Source organism: Callithrix jacchus, chromosome 9 (assembly GCF_049354715.1).
Source record: "Callithrix jacchus isolate 240 chromosome 9, calJac240_pri, whole genome shotgun sequence".
NCBI classification, from domain to species: Eukaryota; Metazoa; Chordata; class Mammalia; order Primates; family Cebidae; genus Callithrix; species Callithrix jacchus.
The window spans coordinates 43,801,711-43,827,858 of NC_133510.1; the positions used below are offsets into that span (position 1 = coordinate 43,801,711).

The window sequence follows — 26,148 nt, forward strand, 5'->3', positions numbered from 1 at the left end:
TGAAATCACAGGTTTGAGAGTCATCATCAATTGATGGTAGTAAAGCCAAAGGAGTGGATGAAACCACAGAAAATAAAGCAAGTAGAAAGCAGGCCTAGGACGAAGCATAAAGGAATTCTGACATTTGAATGGCTGGCGAGTTAAAGAAAACCATGAGTGAGATATCACAGAAGCTGAGAGAGGAAGATTCAAGAAAGGGAAGAAGTGGTCTGCAGTGACTAACATTCCAGAGAAACAAATGTCAGAGAACACAAAGAGGTCACTGGTGACCTTGATGAGAAGCATTTCAGTGCTTCTCACTGGAGGTGGGATAAGAGGTGAATCAGAGGAGAAGTGAAAGCAGGAAGCCTGAGAGTGTAGGCAAGTCTTATAAAAACCCAACTGTGAAGAGGAGGGTGGTAACTGGAGAAAGACATGGGGCCTAAGGATGATTGTGTTTGTCATCAGAGTAAATAGAGTAGGTTTAAATGGCCAAGGGAAGGATTTAGAAAAGAAGATGTTGAAGACACAAGAGAGGGAGACAGACTGAGGTGTTGAGGGGAGATCAGATACAGAGCCTGGGTGAAGGGGTCTTTGGACAAAAGGAGCTCTCTTCCATATTGACAGGAAGGAGGCTGGAGGGATGGCTGTGCATGCAGGTGAACTGCTAGGTTTAGGAAAAGGAAACTGATCTATGGCAGGAGAGCTCTGTGCATAGATTCTCTCCCCTAAAAAATCCCTTCCCTTTGTGACCTTTTTATGCCAGTTGTACTTATAATATTTAACAACATGAACTGAAGGAATAAATTTAAAATAAAATTGAATGAAATAAAATCAAACTAAATGAAAGCTATGCTTTGGGAAAATCCTTTAAAAGGTGAGTTGCTACTTTTTTGGTCGAAGTAGGTGTGGGCAAAATCAACTGTAAAGTTTGGATTAAAAACAAAAAAGAACCCCCACAATTGAATAGGACTTTGCCCCCATATTGCTTTACCTAAAAAGTCCAAATTGGATATCATCAATGATAAGTCACTGCCATGATTTTTGCAGAACTCCAATTTATGGACCTTATCCAAAAGGTCTTGGCTCTAACTCAGATGTTTAATAAATGTATGACCACTATGTTTAGTTTTTGTTTTTTGAGACAAGGTCTTTCTTTGTCACCCAGGCTGGAGTATAGTAGCACCATCCTAGCTGCCTCAAACTCCTGTGCTCAAGTGATCCTCCTGCCTTAGCCTCCCAAAGTGCTGGGCTTACAGGTGTGAGCCACTGGACCCAGTCCCACTTATGTTTTAAGTTAAAATATTTAAGTTATACATGTTTCTTTTTTAGTGATTTTCTGCTTTAATAAAGCCTTTTCAGTTAATGTAATAATGTATAGTCCCAACCACATCCCATAAGGGGTTTTCTGCTGTACTTTCACGGTAAACATGGTGGAGTAATGTGTATGGTCATCTTTTGAAAGGATGACATGTTGACATAGAAAGTTTGAAGGAAATGGAAAAGTCTGAAATCACTATTCATAGAGAATGGGCAAGACAACTGGCTTCATAAATATATGTAGGCTTACTGTCATGTCCTACTTGCCTATATCTAGCCCATTACCAGAAGGGGCACAATCTTACCACCTTACTCTTAGCTAGCTCACCAGGAACATACATGGGGAGCAGTGGATGGGGCAAAGCTTTCCTTTGCTTGATCCATCTTATTGCTTTTAAATTTATACAGAGTCAACCTTAGTTAAGCACTTGGAAGCTCATTCTTTCCCTGACCTCCCTCACTCTCTCCTTTCTTTTCTTCTTTTGATTTCTTTCTCTTTTCTTTTCTGCCCCACTCCTCTTCTGCTAGACCCATCCGTGAATGCCTCCACCATGGTCAGGGCTGGAGGAAGGATTGTTCCTGGCTGCATTCTGGCAAGGCAAATGTGGGTCTCTCCAGCTGGTCACTCCTTACAGTTCTCCATACGGTTCCCACCCAACCCCTACACTTTCCATCCTTCAAAGTGCAGTATTAATAAGACAAAACCGAACCAAAACACACAAAGCAAACTGATGAGCTCCCCACCCAAGGTGAGTGCTGCAGACTGAATGTTTGTGTTTCCCTATTCATATGTTGAAATCCTAACCCCTAATGTATTAGGAGGTGAGACATTTGGGTGGTGATTAGGTCACAAGCGTGGAGCCCTTGTGAATGGGATTAGTGCTCTCATAAAAGGGATCTCAGAGAGCAACCTTTCTCCTTTTCCATCATGTGAGGACACCTCAAGAAGATAGCTGTCTATGAACCAGGAACTGGAACCCTCATCAGATACTGAATCTGAAAATATCTTGTTTTTCGATGTCTCAGCTTCCAGACTGTGTGAAATAAAGGTTTATTGTTTAAGCAATCCAGTCTATGGTATTTTTGTTACAGTAGCCCAAACAGACTAAGACAGTAGGAATGGAAAAGATTGAAGTGGGTGAAGGGAAACAAGAGCCTCATGCTGCTTCACTGAGGTTCACTGGTGGGAGATCATGAATTCATACAGAACTATGACTTTATCCAGAGATGCCTGGAATCTCTAGTGTAGAAATGGAGTCTTCAGAGAGCTGAACTGACCCAGAGCCCTACTTTGGGGTCAGTAGGGCCAAAGATAATGGGGCGAGGAGGTTGAGAACATTGTCAAAGAGTAAGCGAAGTGACAGCCTTGGAGGACCAGTCTGCAGAGGGAAAGGAGGAGAGAATGAGAGAGAGAAACAGAGAGAGACAGGGAGGGAGAGAGACAGACAGGAGAGGAGAGAAAGAGAGAGAGAACAGAGGGCTAACAAAGCAAAATAGGAATCAGGTGAGTGGTGGCATTAATGACGATAAAGAACAAATGGGAATTTTGTTTCCTTGCCCCTTTTAACAGAAAGAAAGGAAAACCCTACCTCTTTAGAGTAGTGGTTCTTTATTATGGAGATGGGGATTTTGCACCCCACCCTCCCAGAGGACATTCAGCCATTTCTGCAGACATTTTTGGTTGTCACAATTGGGGGGTTGCTTCTGCCATCTAGTGGATAGAGGCCAGGGATGCAGCTATACAGCCAACATGTCAATCTGCCAAGGTAGTGAAACCCTGCTCTAGAAAATGTGTCACTGTCATCTGAAAACTGTGAAGCACCCTCCAAAATGGGAACATTGCCCAGGAGTTTAAAACATGCCTGACTAGGGAACCCCGGCTTCTCAGCACAGTCTACCCTATCATGAAAGAGAATGTGAAGGTCTCCAAGAGGGCAGGGAGATTTCAGAAGCCCCTTGGAAGGTGGTGGTGGTGAGTGGAGCCTTCCATGGCCTGGCAGCAGGTGCCACCTCTGTGTAGCAGACAGCCTCCTACAGACACTCCCTCAGTCACTGCTGCTGCTCATGGTGTGGCACCTCCCATCTCTAGAGCAGATGCTCTCTTATTTGACTTAGATGTAGCCCCCACCCTTAAAATGTTCTCTATTTATATAAGTTTGAATTTTTTCCACAGCTGGGGAATGGCTACATTATTTTCTCCTTAGCTGCCACAGATATTATTAGTCAACTTAGCATTTTTTTCTTGTTTTTTTAATAAACTAATTGTCTAAATCCAGTGATATAAGAGAATGGATCTTTTTTAGTTGGTTTGTCTTCCTGAAAATGCTAGCATATCTTCTTTTTGTGTTCTAAAAATACATAGACAACTTCTGTACTCAATTTTGTTACAGAGGGAGGGTCATTGCTAGACTGCTCATTAGATGTTATATTTGGAAAGCTGTCTCTGTATTTTGCTCATGAAATGTGGAGAAATTATATTATAAAGATCACAAAAAATAAGAAGCCCCAACAAGTCAAGATAAAATGGACCAAGCTAATACCAGACACAAAGCAAGCAACAGTTCTCCAACAGCAGCGTGCCTCAGAATCACATGGAGGGCCTATTAAAGGTTTCTGGGCCCCATCCTCAGAGTTTCTGATTCAGTGGACTCAGGTGGAGCCCAAGAATTTGCATTCCTGACAAGCTCCCAGGTGATGCTAATGTTATTAGTCCCAGGACCACATATTAGGAACCACTGTAGATTCTGACATTTATTTTTTGATGATTTGTTTTGGCGCTGGTAATGTTTCAGAAATCAGCTCTTTATTTTTCAGAACCACACAGTATGTTACTCTGTAACGGTTGTTCCTGTGACTACACATCTGAGAGTGGAAAACATTAAGCTTTAAGATGTTTTGAACCAGGAGGTGGAAGTTGCCTTTAGCTAAGATAGCACCACTACACTCCAGCCTGGGTGACAGAGTCAGACCCTGTCTCCAAAAGATGTTTTGCACACTTGCATGTTCAGGCCAACTATTGGTATGACTTTTAATAACTTTGTTTATTTTCTATGACCTCTTGAGAGGAAATGTTTTAATAATAAATGCTTACCAAAACTGTATCTATGTAAACACATAATCTAGAGTTAAAGGAAGAATGGCCTCTAGGCAGTAGGTGTAAGCAGCCACGATTCCTTCTTTGTGTAAAACATCAGCTAGGTATCCAATTAACAATGACTTCATTCCTTTTGTGGCTCTGTGTGTGTGTGTGTGTGTGTGTGTGTATATATATATATATATATACATGTATACATATGTGTGTGTGTGTGTGTGTGTGTGTGTGTGACGGAGTCTTGCTCTGTCACCCAGGCTGGAGTGCCGTGGCATGATCTCGGCTCACTGCAATCTCTGCCTCCTGCGTTCAAGCAATTCTTTGCATCAGCCTCCCAAGCAGCTGGGATTATAGGCACCCGCCACTATGTCCAGCTAATTTTTGCATTTTTTGTAGAATCAAGGTCTCACCATCTTAGCCAGGCTAGTCTTGAACTCCTGACCTCGTGATCTACCCACCTCAGCCTGCCAAAGTGCTGGGATTACAAGTGTGAGCCACCATGCCCGGCCCAGTTTTTCAATATTTTTAATTATTTTAGTTTAAAATAGTCACTTAAAGTTGAAAGTTGGGTAGTGTTTTGGAATTTTGTTTCTCCTGACACTTTTTAAATGTTCATTCCTGGTTGAGAATATGATATGTAGTTGTGTGTGTGTGTGTGAATCTGCATCTGCCCATGGTATGGGACATCCCTTCCATCTCTACAGTAGATGCCCTCTTATTTGACTTAGAGGTAGCCCCCTCCCTTAAAATGTCCTCTTTCTATTTATATAAGTGTGAATCATTTCCATAGCTGAGGAACAGCTGTATTATTTTCTCCTTAACCTGCCACAGATAATATTAGTCAACTTTGTAGCTATACTCTTATCCTGTTTTTTCTGTTTTTTTTTTGTCACCAATCCTCTAAATCTAGTGATAAAAGAAAATGAATTTTTTAGCTGCTTTGTATTCCTGAAAATGCTAGTGTACATACACGTGTATATGTGTGTACATATATGCTTATATTTTTTGTTTATCCTTTAAAAATCATACATTTTTGTGGAAACCAAATTCCACAAGGTAGTTAAGATGTAGAGTTAAGTTAACTAATATTTTCCAGAGAACTGACACCAATGTTATAAATGGCTATTCTATGGCAAATATTAGAGAACTGTTTCAATAATACTATATCAGCCAGATGCGGTGGCTCACACCTGTAATCCCAGCACTTTGGGAAGCTGAGGCGGGTGGATCATGAGGTCAGGAGATCGAGACCATCCTGGCCAACATGATGAAACCTTGTCTCTACTAAAAATACAAAAAAAATTAGCTGGGCGTGGTGGCGCGTGCCTGTATTCCCAGCTATTCAGGAGGCTGAGGCAGGAGAATTGCTTGAACCCAGGATGTGGAGATTGCAGCGAGCTGAGATTGTGCCATTGCACTACAGCCTGGGTGACAGTGTGAGACTCTATCTCAAATAATAATAATAATATTTCATACAAATCTAATTTCATAGTATTTTAATAGAAACAATATAACAAAATGGTCCTGTGGACAAGCCAATTTAGGAAATGAGTATTAACCAGTGAAATAATCTCTGGGAGGATTTCTCAATGAGTTTAATATGCTTGTAATCATCGTGAATCTGCAGTTATGACTGTTTTCCAATGTGGCATGTTTAGGGAATTCTGCTTTAATGAATATGCTTTTGGAAGTGTTTTTGAAGACATAATGACAAATAGATTTCATGTAATGTGTCACCTCAGTGGATCGTGAATGGTTGCCTTGAGCTCTGTGTTGAGAAGGGTTCCGAAGCCCATTTGGGTTCAACAAGAAAAGTCGTGCTATTCTTTAGCTGCGTCTGCAGAGATGAGGAGAGGATGTGGCACGAACGCCATAACACAATGTGTGCCTGCTATCCCTCTTTTAGATATGAACAGGGATAGTTCTTGTTTTCTGTCTCCCATTTCTTTGTATATAGTTGTATAAATTAGCCTCTCAACTTTACAATGCTGAACTAATGATTTACAAATACAATTTTCATTTTACATATGTCAAGATTTTCCTAAGGTTTTCAAAATGTATTTCATGGCACTTGTTAAAAGGTTTTAATGTATTTTTTCCCAAATAAATAGGACATGTGCTTCAGCAACTGAGAATGAAATAGATACCAAAAGCACAAGCAAAAAATCAAAAATAGACAAGTGGGATTGCATCAAACTGAAAAGCTTCTGCACATCAAAGGAAACAATCAGTGGAGTGAAAAACAACCTATGGAATGTGAGAAAATAATTGCAAATCATGTATCTGATAGGGTGTTCACATCCGGAAGATATTTTTTAAAAAACTCCTATAACTCCACACACACATACACACACAAACACAAATAACTCAATTTAAAAATGAGCAGAGGACAGTAGATATAAAAATGGCCAACAAACATAAGAAAAGACACCCAACGTCACTAATCATTAGAGAAATGCAAATCAAAACCACAGTGAAATATCACTGCACACCCATTAGGATGGCTACTATTCAAAAACAGAATAACAGGAGTATAAGAAAAGTTATAACAAGAGTTGGCAAGAATGTAGAGAAACTGGAACCCTTATACACTGGTGACTGCAATGTAAAATGGGGCAACCACTATGGAAAACAGGTTGGAGATTTCTTACCTTAAAAAAAAAAAAAGAAAGAAATGGAATTATCCTATGATCCAGCAATTCCACTTCTGGGTATATGTCCAAAGAATTGAAAGTAGGATCTTGAAGAGATATTTGCACACCCATGTTCCTGGTAGCATTATTCACAATAGCTAAGAGGTAGAAGTAACCTCAGTGTATTTCAATGGATGGATGGATTTTTTAAAAATGTGATTTATACATTCAATGGAATATTATGCAGTCTCAAAAAAGAAGGAAATTCTGTCACATGGTACAACATGGATGAACATTGAGGCTGTCATGCTAAGAGAAATCAGTCACAAAAAGACATACATTTCGGCCAGCCGCGGTGGCTCAAGCCTGTAGTCCCAGGACTTCGGGAGGCCAAGGCGGGTGGATCACGAGGTCAGGAGATCGAGACCATCCTGATCAACATGGTGAAACCTTGTCTCTACTAAAAATACAAAAATTAGCTGGGCATGGTGGCATGTGCCTGTAATCCCAGCTACTCGGGAGGCTGAGACAGGAGAATTGCCTGAACCCAGGAGGCAGAGGTTGCAGTGAGCCAAGATCGTGCCATTGCACTCCAGCCTGGGTAACAAGAGCGAAACTCCATCTCAAAAAAAAAAAAAAGACATACACTTCATATAAGGATTTGTAGCTAAAGTATTCAATCTTATAGAAACAATGCAGAATGGTGGTTGCCAGTGGCTGAGAAGAGGAAATGGTAGGGTTTCAGTTTTGCAAGATGAAAACATTCTAGAAATCTGTCACAAAACAATGTAGCTATAGTTAACCACTAAGTGTGTGGTTCAGTAATGTTAAGGTAGTAAATTTAGGCTGGGTGCAGTAGCTCATACCTGTAATCCCAGCACTTTGGGAGGCTGGATCACATGAGGTCACGGGTTTGAGAACAGCCTGGCCAACATGTTAAAACCCCATCTCTACTAAAAATTTTAAAAATTAGCCAGGCATGGTGGTGCGCACCTGTAATCCCAGCTACTAGGGAGGCTGAGGCAGAACAGCTTGAACCTGGGAGGCAGACATTGCAGTAAGCTGAGATGGTACCACTGCACTCTAGCCTGGGCAACAGAGCTGTTTTAAAATAATGATAAAAACAAAAGATAGTAAATTTTGCGTGATTTTTCACCATTAAATATCTTTTGTAAGAGAAATTGTTGTGCGATTTCAGGGGGTTGGGCACACAATAAATTAAAGGTTTATTAAAATCATGGTTGAGAGCACACAGCAAGCTGCTTGGGTCTGGATTCTGACTCCAGTGCTTATGAGCAGTGGGGTAACCTTGTCAAGTTACTTAACTCTTACGCCCCAGTTTGCTTATGTGTAAAATGGGGGATAATACCAACATTTATCTTCAGAGTTGTTAGGAGGCTTACGTGAATACTTGTAATAGGCTTAGGAATTGTGCCAGCCACAGTAAGTATTTAATAAAGATTTGATTTTATTCTTATTCCCTCAGAACTTCAACAACGCAAGACAATTCAGATTGTAGCATTGGGCAGATGGTTCCAAGAGTAAACATGTTGGAATTAGATTTCTATATATAACGAAAGTTTAAAGGAATGCTAACACAGCCAAACTGTTGCTGAAAGTTTGGTTCTAACACAGTGGAACCTCCCAGGTTCAAGTGATACTCCTGCCTCATTGATGGAAGTGATTGGTAGTCTGATAAATTAAAATTTTTTAAAGGAAATGTTAAAGTCAGAAAAAGCCACTATTCCCTCTGTTATCTTATAAATATTTTATAAACAAATATATAGAAATATATTTTATATTTTGAACACTTTTCAGAAACTAAGAGAAGAAAAAGTAATATACAATCACATAATGGAAAGATCAGTATCAAATGCTACTATGTTTATTAACTTAAACACTTTGGTAGTGGTAAAAGAACAGACAATCAGATTAATTCAGCTCCCTGCTCACCACCACCACTACTTCCTTTCAAAACAAGTACCAGAATATACAATAACTTAATTGATGGTAATGGCAACATTCAAATCAGTGGGGAAAGAAAGGACTAGTCACTGAAGAGTTGTGGAGAAAGGGGTAATATTTTGGAAAGAAAAATAGACTCCTGTATCTTATTCTAGGCCAAAAAAAACTTCAGCTAGATCAAAGACTTTAGTATAAACTACAAAACCACAGGACATCTAGAAGAAAACTGAGGTGTGTGTTTATCTGATCTTGGGGTGGAGACATTTTCCCTCCTAAGCATAAAAACAAACAACGAAATAAAGTAAGAAAAATCAACGTATTTAACCACATAAAATTACCTCTGGAAAGAATGCTTAATTCAAACTGTCTTTATGGCAATTACACTCCAAGAAATTCATCCTAAACAACAGAAAAGACGTGTATAGTACCTGTAGGTGTAGAAGGATGTTAACTGTCATATTACCCACAATAGTAAAACTCTTCAACATCCTAAATGCTCCATAATAAAGAACTATTTAAATAAATCGTTGGCTTCCTATTCTGTACTCATTCTGGGCAAATCACGAAGTGACAATAAAAGCATCCTCAGAAACATAACTATAAATACAATAATCAGCTAACAAAAGGGCAAGTGGTTGCTCTGGAGAACAAGAATTAGGGCTAAGGTGGGAACGATTTTTTTGTTTTTGTAATTTTACTACTTTAAATGCTATCTGACTTTACTTTGTACAATTTTATTATTATTTTTTGTAGGATTCTAACTTTAAAAAAGTCATTAGGATACAAAGGCCTTGAAACAAGAGAAAGAATATCCAAGTTTTGACTATAGTTTTTCACTAGGTGGTAAAATTTTTTAATAGGTCATTTTCATTTTCTTCTTAGTACCTTTATATATTCTTGAATTTTCCAAAAATGAATGTAAAGTTCTTTTACAATCAGAAAAACAATTAAAAATGCAGTCTTCTACTAAATGTTACTATAAGAAATAGAATAGTAATTTTTTACTCCTGTAAGTTTTAATTATTTTACATATAATCTATGTGTCCATTTTCCCCCCCAAGAATAGATATTTCAGACACTGTAACTGGGTTTTGCGTGACCTTTGCTAAATCAAATTGAACATTTATGGGCTCCCAAATAATTTAACAATCAACTAATTATTTGATATTAGTCTACATGTCCCTTCTGGTAAATGGAAAGCCTTTTGGGTTATTGGTCAGTCAACAAAGTATCAAATAAAAATTTCAAGGGTTCTATTAAGCTTTAAGTTTATATAATCTAGGCATCCCATTTTAGGGTAGTTTTCTAAAAAAAAAATGTAAATTTGTTTTGATATATTTACCCCCAAGGTAAAATGTAACAGATTTCCTCCCGGACAGAAATAAATGTGAGAAGCATTTCCTTAAAGTCAGCCAAGAGCTAGGAGTGCCTAAGAAACTGTAATTCCAAGGCCAGAGGCACCCAGCTGGACAAGAATTTAAGATAATTCTTTATTGCCTCTCTCAATACCCAATGTCTTAAGCAATGGACAGTCCTCCACAGTGACTAGTGGCTGAGTATTAAAAAAAGAAAAAGGTGGCCAAGAGTAAGATTAAAAAGGTGACACAGCTTCCTATGCCTTGCCTCCCCTCCTCAACAACAAACAACCAAAACAGCCAAACAAAATGACTGAGGCTCACATACTGAAACTCCCTTTGCAAAAATTATGACAGTGAGAAAAATATGACATAGGTAAATTATGGCAGTGAAAGAAATCTGACCCAACTGGCTCCATCTTGCTTCTAACTTGCAAGCTGCCTTTATTCATTCCTTGGTGTAGGCTGAATGAACTTTGGGAAGAATTTAGTTTATAGTTTAACTTTGAAATAAAGATGATAACCACCCCTCCCTGAAACAAAGCCACTCTTTGCCTGGGGACCAGACTGCTTTTGTAAAACTAACAAATTATTTACAAGATTAGAAATTATGGCTCAGGAGTCATGCAGCCAGAGGCCACAAGATTCCTAACCTCCACAGTTGCTCCTCTGGATAACATCACTATTATAAAACCTAACACGGGTGTTCAGAGATGTTTCTGAGACCCTGCATTCTGATGGACCAGCTGATGTCACCCAAAAGGTTAATCTGGCTCAACTAGTTCTGCGATCCCATCCAGGAAAAGAAGACAGCAAGAAAAAAAGAGCTTGGACCCCCTAGGATTTCATCCCCAACATGACCAATTAGCATTCCCCATTCTCTAGTCTTCTGCCTGCCAAACTATCTTGAACAAACGCTCACCTCCAAATTTTGGGGATGGCTGATTTGAGGAACAATAAAACTCCAGTCTCCCATTTACCTGGCTCTGTGCGGCATTAAACTCTTTATTGCAATTTCCCTGTCTTGATAAATTCGGTTCTATCTTGGCAGCGGGCAAGAGTCGTTGTGTGGTTGCAGTACCAACACCAATTCCAGGGAGTCAACCATCACAGATTACAAGGTTCTATGGTCCCTTCTGCAGACAACCCCTTCCTCCCTCTGGCCCCAGGCTATCTGTCTGTGAGTTATTTATGACGTCTTTTCCCCTTCAAAGACACCTTTAAAGTTCATTTTGATTTATTTAATCAGAATTAAAATGTTATAAAAAGAAGGCAAAAGAAGCAGTAGGTTCTGTCCATTCTGAGGCCCTCTGTACCCTACTCCAGTTTCCTCAGAACAGCCCTAGAATAAGAGGTCTGTGGACACATCCACTTGTTTGTGAATGGCAAGATCAGCAGTTCTCAAAGTGTGGTCCCCAGACCAGACACCTCAGCACCACCTGGCAACTTACTGGAAATGCAAATTCTCAAGCTCCAAGTCAGACCAACTGAATCAGAAAGTATGGGGATTAGGAGACCCATAATCTGTGTTTTAACAAGTCGTCCAGGTAATTCCGATGCAACTAAATTTGAGAACCATTGGTCTGGATAAACTGCCAGAGTTTAACATATTTTGAGGATTCTTCACAAGCAAAGTTAAAGCCTGATCTTCCCATACTCTATTAGTACTCTGTACATCCCTTTAAGGTAGCAGGTATCATATTCTGTAGTTACTGCTTTCCACTGTCTTTCTACTAAACTGTGGTCTCTCAAGAGCAGGGACTGTGGTGTTTTCAAGTGTCTCTAAGGGCATAGCACAGGATAAATAAGTGCTTAAATGGAAACAAATGGTAGCATTTATTAGGAACCATTCGACTTTCTTTTAAAATGCCTTACAGATGTCTTAGCAAACAAAATTCTTTACCTCTTTGTGCGGCATATATGTATCTTCCCAAACACCTTACCTTAACTGGGTTCTTTAGGTACTTATGCTTTCCCATTGGTTATGAATTTCTACTGTTATTTGGGTTAAACTTTTGCAAAGCTTAAATTACTGTTATACTACTTATATATTTGTTTGCTATATAGTCTCAGGAATTTTTTACTAACAATGATGATGCTCTCTATAACACTAATCTCCAACATTTATTATCATACTGTAGAGCTTATAAATTAACATATCATGATCACTGTTAAAATGACTACGTCAGATGTGATAAGCAATTTATGTAAGATAATTTAATCCTCACTAAAACTCTGCAGAATATTTACAAATGAAGAAACTGAGGCTTAAAAACTTCAGTGTGCTGCCCATCTCAGACTTCTCTCCCAACCTCCATACTCACATATCCAACTATTAGACATCACCTGGATGAACACAATTTGTCTAGAACCGATGCACCTTCTACCCCAAAGCTGTCTCTCCTCATGTAACTCTTACCTCTTGAAGAGCACTGCAATCCAGAACCCCAAGCCAGAGACTTGAGTCTTATTCACTGCTTTTGCTTCAACATTTCCGATATGCAATTGGTCCTCAAGTTCTTGCCATCCTACTTCTGTAATACTAATTTGTTAAATCAGTGTCCTCTTCACCTTTACAGCCTCTTCTGTTGGCAGTGGGAGACCTGGGGAGAGGAGAGCCCTATGTTTTGGAAGATTCCCATGGGAGATCCCCACGTTATTCAAGGGTTTCCAACAGGACTGCCTTACCAATCTTCAACCCAAGGTTAGGCATGTATCAAAGCCTGGCCAATCTGTATTTTCCAGCCTGCTGACCTGGGAAGAATCTATTGTTTATTTTGCCTTCCCTTTATAAAATTTTAATTTCAATTAAATAAATTAAAATGAACTTTAAAGGCATCCCTAAAGAGGAAAAGACGTCAGATGCCAACAGCCAGACAGCCTGGGGCCAGAGAGAGGAAAGGGTTATCTGCAGAAGGAACAACAGAACCTTGTAATCCATGATGGGTGACTCCCTAGAATTGGTGTAGGTACTGCAATCACACAACGGAAAGTCCAGGTAGACCAAGTTGATCCCGAGGCCCAATCAATGCATATTTTGTGTGAATTACTAGGAAAAAGAGGCTCTCTTTCCACTGAAATTGTCGGGTATAAGAACAATATATGCTTGGAACTTCTGAGTGCCATGATGGGGAGAGGGTCCACCAGAAGATAAAACCAGCTCAGAGGAAAGCAAAGCTGAGAGATGGAAAGAGGAAGAGGCAGGAAGGGAGGGAGGGAGGGAGGGAGAGGCAGAGGGACAGATAAGGCAAATGACGTTGGAGTCTGATGTGAGCAGAAGGAAACCTTTACTGGTTAAACCACTGAGACTTTGCAGTTGTTACAGCAGTTAGTATACCCTGGTGAACACGCCAAGAAACATAAATAGTAACAGAGTTCAATGAACCTCTCTGCCCAGTGGTTTGAGGGCCCTGTATAGTTTCCTTAATCTATGTTTCCACATAGATGAAAAAGTAGGGAAGGGCACACTTTTTGAAGGAGATTCATTAAATTAGAAAAAACTACAAATGAGTAATTATAAAATATAATTTCACTCTTATTTACCACAGAATTTTAAAAATACCAATATACAGGAAAGTGCAAGTGAAATGGAAAAGAGCTAAAAGTATAAAAGATAAATCTAAACTCAAGAATACATGAGAAGTGACGTACACCATACATTCTCAAGTGAGTTCAGAAAGCATATCCCGTGCTGGACAGGTTTTCTTTCCAGGTCAGTTTTTATTGGCACCGCACCTAGAAAGCTCCCTACACCAAAGTTCTTACATGTCAGGATCTTCCTAGACCTTCCTTGGAAAGCATTTCTCATAAAACAACTCACATCAGACAGGCTGACTTACTGTAGGCACAAAAATCACAAATGCCTCTTGTAGGTGCCATGGAGCTTGGAAAAAAATGATCTGCTAATGAAAACAAAACATTCTAAAAATGGAAAAGTGGCACCTAGTGGCCACTTAGCAGTTTCTCTTTATGGCTTCTAGCTAATCCTAGATGTCAGCCTCTCTGTCCACAACATTGTGCTGGGCAAGTACGAGTCTCCCATTCCAGAGCCCAGCAATGACCTACCTGATGGGCAGATACCTCTTTGCAGCATGACCTGAAACTGGACACTACTAAACATGGTCTGGTAACTAAATATTGGCTATTTCTTGTACCTGTGCCCCACGTTTTACAGAGATCCCTCAAAGACTATGATGACAAAGACATCCTTTCCTGTTGTGACACTGTAAATAAACACTTCCCTTTTAATTCCATTTATTTACTAAAAATCTCTATTCTGTACTTTCCTGTTTGTCTTTGTTTCACAATAGATTTCCAAATTTAATGATGACCATATAACTCATGTCATTTGATTCCAAGTATCATCCTGCAATAAAATATCTGATATTTTAAAGTTTATTATTTTTAAAAGTTTAAATTTGGTAACATGGATAGAGACTCATAGTTATTTGATCTTACAGATTCAAGGATCAATAAATAATTGTTCTTTAAACACGGTATTTAAAGAAAAATATCCTTATGGTATAAACTTTGGTCTACTTCAATTACTACTTAATATAATGTTCTAGAGCAGCACTGTCCAATAGAAATATAATCTGAGCCACATGTGTAATTTTAAGTTTTCTTCTAGCCACATTAAAAAAGTGAAAAGATACAAGTAGAATTTTAATGTTTTATTTAACTCAGTATATCCAAAATATCATTTGAACATGTAATTAATATAAAATTATTAATGTGATATTTTATATTCTTTTGGTAATACTAGTCTTCAAAATCTGGTATGTATCTTACATTGACAGCACACCTCACTTTGTAGTAGCTGCACTGCAAGTGCTCAGTAGCCACTTGTGGCTAGTGGCTACCACACTGGACAGCACAGTTCTGGGTTCCACACTAATGCCTGAGTCCTGTGGATCAGAATCCCAGAATCAGAGCTACAAGTAAACACAGAGATCAAACCTTCTTCTAAAAATGAGGAAGCTGAGGCACAGAGAGTTTAAATGGCTTGAAGTCACACAACTAAATTCAGCCTCGACAGGGTTTTCTGATTCTAGGCACTCTTCCACTCCACTACATGAATGTAGTGGTAATTCTTAGAGTTAAAAAAAAGTCTAGAGTGCTGTTTTTATGATACTTTCATGCAATTTGTTGATACATTCTTTCTCACCAAAATTCAAAAAATTGATTTGTAGGAGAAAAAAGTAACATAGTGTATACCATAAAAGTATGTCACTTCCAACAGCAAAAATCAAATTTAGCTGAAGAAAACTAAAACATTTTGAAGGAAACTCTGAACGTGGGAGAGCTATGGTATCATACAATGCATGGATTAGATTCTGAGTCCAGGATGAAAGGATCTACAGAAAAATATTAGAGTGAATCAGTAAAGGATCAAACCATGCACAGAGGATTCAACTGGCTATCTGCCCACCTGATCTATGGAATAGAACAGCCTTCTCTTGCAAAGAGAAAAAACTGCCACTGTGTGAGGCAGCACTGGTCTGCCTCCAGAAACTCTGCACTTCAAATCCTGGCATCACAGGGTCTGCCCCTTCTTTTGAGGCCATCCAGCCATGATGGCCTATCCTGCTACCCCTGGTTTAGGCTGACTCTTTGGAAGCCAAGTCCAACCTGCAATGGTTCAGTCCCCTAAAAAGTGATATTGGTACACAGGCCCCTCTGCCCAATTTGGAGAACACATGGGATCTTTCATACTTCTTTAGACTTAACTATAATGCTTAGGCTGCTGCACACCAATTCTCCCCATCTTGTAGGATTTCTTTGACTTATTTTAAACCTGATGTCTCTCAGGTCCTCAAGTGTCGGACAAGGAATGGTGCTGACCCTCCATCATTGCTGGGACACCATATACCAATACACCCTTGCCCACACAGCCCCTCAACATTTTACACTTGAAGGAAACATTTGCTTGTGGTTATTGTCTATTGATATGTTTGTCATTAACATGTCTGACAGAAGTTCTAATCTATCACCTACAGCTAAAGAAATAGCATGCAGGGTCAAAATAATACTTTGTTTTGGTGAGGGGCTCTAAGGGAAATTTGTTGGAAAGATGGAGCACCATATAGAACAGGAAACTGGATTTGAACCCCACATTGAAGTCTGAGGGCTGTCCCATTAGTTCCCATCCTATCTGACTTTCATTTGTGAGGCACAAAAAATAATATATGGGAGCACACTTGGTAAGCTATGAAGTACTACCGAAGCAGAAAGTATTATAAAGTATGATCCCCAAGGTAGACATGCAGTATTTTAAATAATATTAATTCTTATACTCAATTTGAGCCACCTCTGGATTAATTACTGTTAAAAATGCTCTACAAATTTTAAATTATAATTAGAAAATTGGGTTTAAAATTATTTCTCATTGTCTCATAATTTAAAAAGTGTACTTGTCATTTGTTTAATTACCTTTGGTTACAGGCAATAACTGTAATTGCCTATTACCAAGAAAGCTACAACTAGTTCCCGGGTCCGTTAGTTAATCATTTAACCAGTGAGACCAATGTTTTCCCAAATGTGTATAAAGAAACTGGTTTATATACATTAAACATGTAAAACTCTAGGAATTTAATGTGTAACTTTACACAAGACATTTAACCTGCCCAGATCAATTTTTTTCCTTTAGGACGAATCTATCCTTAAGTATGTTTTCAATGTCAAAAACCTATTCTATCTATAATAGAAATCTTCAGTGGTTATATTAAAAGTAAAAAAATTTTTTTGAAACAAAGTCTCACTCTGTTGCCCAGACTGGAGTGCAGTGGTAAGGCTCACTGCAACCTCTGTCGCCAGGTTCAAGTGATCCTCTCACCTTAGCCTCCCAAGTAGCTGGGATTACAGGTATGTGCCACCATGCCTGGGTAATTTTTTTTTTAATTTATATTTTTAGCAGAGATAGTGTTTCACCATATTGGCCAGGCTGGTCTTGAACTCCTGACCTCAAGTGATCTGCCTGCCTCAGACTCCCAAAGTGCTGGGATTACAGGTGTGAGCCACCACGTCCGGCCTATTAAATCTTATATGCAAAGGTTAATCCCCAAGATCTAGGGCCCAAGATCCTTCCTTTTCTGTAAGTAAAGCTGAAACTCTTTTGACCTTCTCTAAGTTTTAAGTAAAAAAATCATCTCACTTTTAATTCATCTTAGAGCACTCAAGTGAGCATAAATATCCCGGTTCTGTGCTTGCCTAAGTCTCCAAAGACCAAATACAGTATTTAATGTGATTAGGACTATAAATTGCACTGTCCCTTTAAATGTTCAAGTACTCACTGTTTTCTTAAAGTGTGTAAGCCCTATCCTCCATTAAGGAAATTCGCAAGGAACGGAAAATGTTCCAAATCATACAAACCGACTATTATAAATGAATCTTAGACACAAAGGAAACATATCAATATATTACATTATCTTGACTCAAAAAAATTGCATCAAAAATAAAACAAAGCCAAAACAATATGTAAGTAGTATTCTTGGTTAGAAACGTTTTAGCAAAAATATGGCAACTAGTGGATTATAAGCCATTTCACTGAATAAAGGAGTCTATAATAAACTCTGGTTCTCTTTGGAGGAAAACATTTTTCCCCACATCCCTGTGACAGTAAGATTGCAAATCTATAAAAATTGGTAGATAGTTAATAAAAGATATAAATAATATCAATACAGTACTGAGGAATAGTTCAGACAGTTTTTCATAAATGAAATGCTTTAAAATGTTTTTCATTTTTGGAATCAAAAATCAAATGTTAGAGGGTCCACTGAATGTCACTGAAGTCCCCAGGGTCTCCAAGGCCCCCTTCTGCTTCTAAGTAATTCATAAATGCAGCCATGGCTGTGTCATCATTGTCACATAGGGCATCAAAATCCAACTGTGCACCATCACCTATGAATTAAAATAGAGGCCTGTGTAAGTAAAGGTAATCAGTAAAGTCATACATTTCACACATTTAGAGGTTAAAGAATGATTGTTATAAAAAATGGCAAAGCAAGGCTAGAATACCATACAACGTATTTTTGAAGGCAAAGTGTATATCTTAAGCTGCAGAAGGCTGATATATTTTTAAATGGGTTACCTAGTTTTATAACAATCTCTGTCAGATAAATTGCACCTAATTCATCTGCTACAAAGAAGTAAGCTATCTTTGAGTTCTCTAACAGGAAATTACACTGCTAAAGGGTAGAGATTCTCAGAGACTTGGAAGGAAGCTAGGGGACTGAGTGTATGTGTGTGTGTAACCCTTGGAAAGAGAGAATTTAATCCGCTTGTTAAAAAAACCCTATTTGTTTAATACTAAAATGAGAAGCCAGGGACAAAAGCATCTTCTAAAAATTTAAAATTTTCTTATAAAAGGGAGGTAAATCAGATTTCTATTGAAAAAAGAAATACGTAGGAACCATGGAGATGATAATTAATTTAGAGATAAGAGGTTTTAGAAATTAAGGGTTAAAATGCAGATAAAGAAGGACCAAAGGTTTTATATATGTGTCAAAGTACAATGGAACCTCAGATAACAAATATATTGTTCTATGTGTGTTTAAAGTGGATATCCAAGTTCCTTCAAGTCCTTTGCTTCTCTTTAGTGTATGCTTTAGCAGAGCAATGTCAGTCATGGAAGATATGAAACTATATACAATGGTTTGAATTTGTCCACTCAAATTCATGTGCTGGAAACTTAATCCCCAATGCAATAATGTTGAGAATTGAGGCCTGATACGAGGTAATTAGGTCATGAGGACTTGAAGGAACTTGGATATCCTCATAAATGAACTGTCATTATAATGGGAGTGGGTTAGTTATCTCAAGAGTGGGTTTGTTATAAAAGTGAGTTTGGCCATGTCTTGCTTTCTTGCTCTCACACTCTCTTGCCCTTCTGCCTTCCACCATGGTAAGATGAAGCATGAAGGTCCTCACAAGATGCCTGCACTATGCTCTTGGACTTCCCAGTACCAAGAACTGTGAACCAAATAATTTGTGTTATTACAAATTACCCCATCTGTGGTATTCTGTTATAGAAACATAAAACAGACTAAAATACCATGTCACTCAATTTACTTGATCTGGACTTTGCATAAACATTGTTAAAATGAATGATTACATCTTAAACATTTTATGACTTGTATCCTTTATAAATTCTTCGTCATTCTGGAGAATAAACCTTTTTTTTCTAGATAGAAATACCTTGGTTTTATTTAAATTGTATATTTACCAATACTCATAGCTGATTCCATTGATAACTGAATTCTTAATGACAGGACCATTAAGTGGCATCCATTTTAAGATCCAGTATAATTATTGTTATTTAGAATTTTGAAAGAAAAAATATTTATTCATTTACTTATTCTTTTTGAGACAGGGTCTCACTCTGTCATGCAGGCTGGAGTGTTGTGGCACAATTACAGCTCACTACAGCCTTGACTCCTAGGCTCAAGCAATCCTCCTGCCTCAGCCTCCTGAGTCGCTAGTTTTATAGGCATGAGCCACCATGCCTAGCTAATTAAAACAATTTTTTTTTGTAGAGATGTGTTGCTATGTGTGCCAGGCTGGTTTGAACTTTTGACCTCAAGCAATCCTCCTGCCTTGGCCTCCCAAAGTGCTGGGATTACAGGTGTGAGTCACTGTGCTCAACTGAGAAAAATCTTAGTTTTAAAACTATCTGCTTCTCTAGAAAATTCCTATGCCCAAAAACATGATTATGAAGGCGGTTTTGAAAAACAAAATGTTCAGCAGTTCCTAAAGAAAACTCACTGAGAAGTGGCTCATGGCTGTGGATAGCAACAGTACTCTGGTTTCGCCTGGTAGCCTCTAGCTCTCCCATTTCAGAACGACTTGGTGGAAACAACTCCTTATTTGACATCTGAAAAGACAGCCAGAGTAATAAACAGTGAGGTTCCTACTAGAATAAGATAAATACCTTTTTGCAGTTATCAGACAAGGGCCTGCTGTCAGTGCCACAACTACCACCATCAGTATGGAAGCTTACTTTTCCTAGTACCATGTGCCAAGCTCTCCACCTGCATTGTCTCATCTCATTTCTCAGATACCGTGAGGCAGCTATATTACAGATCATGAATCTGAAGCCTAAAGAGGATAATATCTTGCCAAAGGTGTTGAAGCCATGATTCTAACTCAAGTCTACCTGACTCCAAAGCCTGCATTGTTAAGAGAAATAACTGAAGGTACATATGTAAGGAAAAGTTTTGGATGAAGAAGAAGAAGTTCATGACCACAAATGCTTGGGGTCAAAGTTATTTCTGTTTTTATAAAATGATGGCAAAACTATATCTTATATAAAACTACTATGGGAAATACTTCTTTGGAGTGGGAAATATTAAACCAAATGCTGTTACTGAAAAGTTCTCATACTGTTATACAGTTACAGGCCAAACAATCTAATAATCCATGTAGCTCATAAAATAGGAAATCATTTGCCTATACTGTCTTATTGACATACTTTTATCTATAGAATGCCTATATAACGTACACTACTTAGGCATTTTTACTACAATCTAAATCTGTTTCTCGCATGCTACCTTGCACAAAATGGATACCCAATAAACATGTGCTAACTGTAGGAATAAAAGAATAATAAAGTAGAAGACATGATATTTATGTAAAAAGACATGACATATATATGTATACATATATATGTATTTTGCTTTTGCACAGTTGCAGTCTGCTGCTCAGGCTAGTGCAGTGGTGTGATCATAGCTCACTCCAGCCTCAAACTTCTGGGCTCAAGTGATCCTCTTGCCTCAGCCTCTGGAGTAGCTGGGATTATAGGCATGTACCACCATGCCTGGCTAGTTTTTCAAAAAGTCTTTTTTAGAAAGGAGGTCTCATTATGTTACCCCGGCTGGTCTTGAACTCCTGGCCTCAAGTGATCATCCTGCCTCAAGTCTCTTGAGTAGCTGAGATTATAGGCACAAGCCACCATGCCTAGCTCTGATATTTGTATTTTCAAGTTTCTGTTTGTTCTGGTCAGATAAAATTTCTCTTTTCTCCTGTAGTCTTACACTGCTTGATTTACATACCTGCTTTAGAGCTTTTTGTTGTCTGTGCTAAATTAGAATTATATTGTATTTCGGTCTTCCAAATAGCACTAGGCTTAGTAATTTTTGTATATACAATAATGCATTTCAAATAGCTAGTATCTGTTCAACTGAATTAAGTAGTATATGTATTTATCTTGTGGCTTCTATTTTTTAACCTTTTTTTCAAAGCTCAAGGTGTACATTTAATCTGCTGAATTGGAACCTATTTAATAACAATAATAAGAGCTACCACTTATTGAGCACTTACTATGTGCTTGGCACTGTTCAAAGAGTTTTTGTTGTGTATTTAAGCACTTAATTCTTACATTCCTCTAGGAGATCAGTGATATTATTATTTCTACTTCACAAATGAGAAAATTGAGGCACAGAAAGTTTAAGTAACAAGCCCAAGGTTACATCCCACTTAGTGTCATAACTTGGACTCAGATAATGTGCTTCCAACAACTTCACTCTTAACTACTATTCAGCAAAGTCACTTAAACATCACTGAGTGGCCAAAATGAGTTCATTTTCTTCTTTTTTTGACATAATGTCTTCTTTTCTTAAAAGAAATAATTAACAAGGAGCAAATTTTATTGTTCGTTTATTTCATGAATATTATCGTTTACAAGTATACTTACATTCCTGCAGTTTATGGTATGAGTAGCTTTCATTAAATCTGTTGGACTGGAATCATCAAGGGATGAAGAAGACTGTAACCTTTAAAAAGTGATACAGAAAACATTTTTTATTTGTAGATATTTCAGAAGGAAATTTTATCCTCTAAATACATAACAATCTACTGATAAAAATATAGTGAGGAAATTGAAACCGAGTATTATAGCAGTTTTTACATTTAGACTGACTTACTAGGTGCCAGACTTACTTGTGACTGTGGAATGCTGAAAAGCACTTCATAGTAAATAGAAAAATAGAGCTCTGAGGTAAACACTCTTGAGTAAATCGTATCATCTGTCAAAACAGCATGTGGTAAAATAGTAGAATAACACAGCACAGTTTCAAACAGGTGCTGGTGTCAAAAATCAGCTCCTCCTCAAGGTACTAAATGGCAGAACTGAGAGTAAGGGAAGATTTGCTAACATTTTGGAACCTTTTTAAAGTGGAAAATGTGCCATATTTTTACTATAATAGATCATTCTCAGGTAAAAATCAATGAAACACATACATAAAGAACAAAATGGTATTAACGCAATCTTATCTTATGTCTTTATGTGTTCCCAAGAAGGCAGTTGACATTGAGGTGTACAATACGATGGTTTAATGTACACATACTTAGTAAAATGACTGCCGCAGTTAAATAAATTTACATATTCATCACCCCCCCCCAGTTATCTGTGTGTATGTATATGTTGACAGCACCTAAAACCTACTCTCCTAGCAAATCTTCAGTGTACAACATTATTAACTATAGTTAGTTCTCATGCTGCACATTCCATCTGTAGACTTATTCATTCTACCTAATGGCAAATTTGTACCTTTTGATTTACTTCTCCCCATTCCCATGCCCTCCCTGCCTCTGGTGAACACCTATCTACTCTATTTTTATTTAGTCAGCTTTTTTTTCCCCCTGACATTCTGCACATAAGAGATGATGCAGCACACTTCATTCTGTGTGTGGCTTATTTCACTTAGCATAATGTCCTGTGGGTCACTTCATAATCTGAGACTTCTTTTTTTCTTAGTCTAGCTAATGGTTTATCAACTTTATCTTTTCAAAAACCCATCTCAGTTTCATCAGTCATTTCTATTATTTTTATAATCTTGATTTAATCTGTTTCTGCTCTGATAATTTCCTTCCATCGGTTGACTTTGGATTTAGTTTGTTCTGTTTCTAGTTCTGGAGGTATAAAAGTAGGGTTTTTTTTCTTAACATAGGTATTTACTGCTATAAACGTCCCTCTTAGAACTGCTTTTTACTGCATTCCATATGTTTTGATATGTTGTGTTTCCATTTTTATTTGTCTCAAGTTTTTAAATTTCCCCTTTGATTTTTTTCTTTGACTCACTGGTTATTCAGGTATGTGTGGTTTAAATTCCACATATTTGTGACTTTTCCAGTTTTCCTCTTGTTATTGACTTCTAGTTTCATAACACTGTGGCCAGAAAAGATACTTGGTATGATTTACATGTTCTTAAATTGTTTAAGACTTGTTTTGTGGCCTAATATATGACCTATCCTGGAGAATGTTCCAGGTGCACTTGAAAAGAACGTGTATTCTGCTGCCATTGGATGAAGTGTTCATGTCTTTAGTGTTGTTCAAGTCCACCGTTTCCATATTGATGTCATTTGAATGCTCTATCCATTGTTGAAACTGAGGTTTTGAGGTCCCCTACTAATATTGTATTGCTGTATACTTGTCCCTTCAATTTGGTTAATATTTGCTTTATACATTTAGGTGTTCCAATGTTGAGTGCACACACATTTTCGGTTTTTATATCCTCTTGAATTGACCCCTTTATCATTACATAATGAGCTTCTTTGAATCGTGACAGTTTTGCAGGGTGTGTGTGTTTGTGTGTCTGTGTGTGTGTATGTGTTTTAAGACGGGGGCTTGCTATGTTGCCCATGCTGGAGTGCAGTGGCCACTCGTAGATATGATAATAGTGCACTACAGCCTTGAACTCCTGGGCTCAAGTGATTCTCCTGTCAGCTATCCAAGTGGCTGGTGCTATCAGTGTGCACCACCATGCCCAGCTTAGTTTTTGACTCAATATCCATTTTGTCTAACGTAAGTATGGTCACCCCTACTCTGTCTTCGTTATCATTTGCATGGAATATCTTTTTCCATCCCTTCACTTTCCATCCCTTCACCTATGTGTATCCTTAAAACTAAATTGAGGGATCATGAGGTCAAGAGATCGAGACCATCCTGGTCAACATGGTGAAACCCCATCTCTACTAAAAAAAAAATACAAAAAATTAGCTGGGCACGGTGGCACATGCCTGTAATCCCAGCTACTCAGGAGGCTGAGGCAGGAGAATTGCCTGAACCCAGGAGGTGGAGGTTGCAGTGAGCCAAGATCGCGCCATTGCACTCCAGCCTGGGTAACAAAAGCGAAACTCTGTCTCAAAAAAAAAAAAAAAAAAAAACTAAATTGAGTCACTGGTTGGCAGTATACAATTGGATCTTGTTTTTTAAATCCATTCAGCCAGTCTGTCTTTGATTGAATAATTTAATCCATTTATATGTAATTACTGATAGTAAAGTACCTACTAGGCCATATTGTTCACTGTTCTCTGTCTGTTTTGTAGCTCCTTTGTTCTATTCTTCCTCTCACTGTCTTCCTTTGTGATTTGATGATTTTTTTGTAGTGGTATGCTTTGATTCCTTTTTCTTTTTCTTTTGTGAAAAAGAACTTATTTGTAGTTATTAGGAGGTCTACATAACATACCTTATCATTATAACAGGACATTTTAAGCTGATAATTTAACTTCAGCTGCACATAAAAACTCCACATTTTCTCTCCACATTTTATGTTACTGATGTCACAATTTATATCTTTTATGTGTCATATATTCATTAACAAATTATTGTAGCTGTAATTAAATACTTTTGTCTTTTAATGTTTTTATTAGAATTCAAAGTGATTTATGTACTACCATTACAGTATTAGAGTATTCTGAATTTGAATGTATTCTTATCTTTACAGAAAGTTTTAACTTTCATTTGCTTGTTAGCACCCTTTCAGTTTAATGTGAAGAATTCCCTTTAGCATTCCTGTAGGAACATCTCATGATGATTAACTTCCACGGCTTTTGTCTGTCTGGAAAAGTCCTCATCTACCTCTCATTTCTGAAGGACAGCCTTGCCACATGTAGCATTCTTGTTTGGCAGGGTGTTTTGTTTGTTCGTTTGCTCTTTACTTGCAGCACTTCGAATATATCATCCTATTCTCTCCTGGCCTGCAAGGTTTCTGCTGAGGTTTCTTTCTGATGCTTTCAAAGTCCTTTCCTTCTTTGACTTTTGAGAAGTTGATTATAATGTGTCTTGGTAAAAATCTCTTTATATTTAATCTATTTGGGGTTCTCTGGGCTTCATGAAACTGGAACCCCTGGGTTCAATGAACCTTCCCTTTTCTGAATTTCGGGATTTTCCTTTTTTTTTTTTTTTTAAATAAGCTCCTTGCCTCTAACTTTCTCTGGAACACCCACAATGTGTACATTGGTTTTCCTGGCAGTGTCTCATAAGTCCTGTGGGCTCTCTTCACTCTGGAAGTCCTATTCTGCCATCTTACTGGCATCTGATGTCACCCCTGTTCATGTTTTAAAATCACTACCTGTTCACTTAGCCTGATGGAAACTACCTCTCCCCTCATTTCTTTACTATTAATCTTCTGCATCTTGGCTTCCTTCATATTAGTTCCCTGGGCAGAAATCTGTTATTTAAGTCCCTCTACTACCTGACTTTACATTAGTTAAGAACCCTGACTGCTCACCAACTCAATTTCTCTCTCAACTGAGTCCCCTTGTTTTCTGAAGCCGCTATGATTTCTTCTACATTCTTACAATTCTGTCTTCCTGTTGAAAAACAGCTTATATCTGAAGTTATTTGAGTTGGCTTTTATGTACCTTTGTGAATCTTAAAGGTTTTTTCTTTTTTTTTTAGATGAAGTGTTGGTCTGTCACCAGGCTGGAGTGCAGTGGCGTGATCTTGGCTCACTGCAACCTCCAACTCTCTGGTTCAAGCGATTGTCCTGCCTCAGCCTCCTGAATAGCTGGGATTACAGACACATGC

General features: G+C 38.1%; 1 protein-coding gene across 10 annotated transcripts in view; it reads right to left on the bottom strand.

Annotated features, from left to right (window-relative positions):
* Nucleotides 1-14,722: 14,722 nt before the first annotated feature.
* The window catches only part of BMAL2 (basic helix-loop-helix ARNT like 2), an 85,507-nt gene continuing 74,081 nt past the window's right edge, over nucleotides 14,723-26,148 (bottom strand). For all 10 annotated transcript variants that reach the window (XM_035255998.3, XM_054238240.2, XM_078339060.1 and 7 more), the window contains 3 exons: nucleotides 22,033-22,111; nucleotides 20,106-20,214; nucleotides 14,723-18,242 (listed from right to left, as the gene is read on the bottom strand). In XM_035255998.3, the coding sequence (XP_035111889.1) occupies nucleotides 18,106-18,242; nucleotides 20,106-20,214; nucleotides 22,033-22,111 (325 nt within the window). In that variant the 3' untranslated portion in view covers nucleotides 14,723-18,105. The remainder of the gene's footprint in view (nucleotides 18,243-20,105; nucleotides 20,215-22,032; nucleotides 22,112-26,148) is intronic.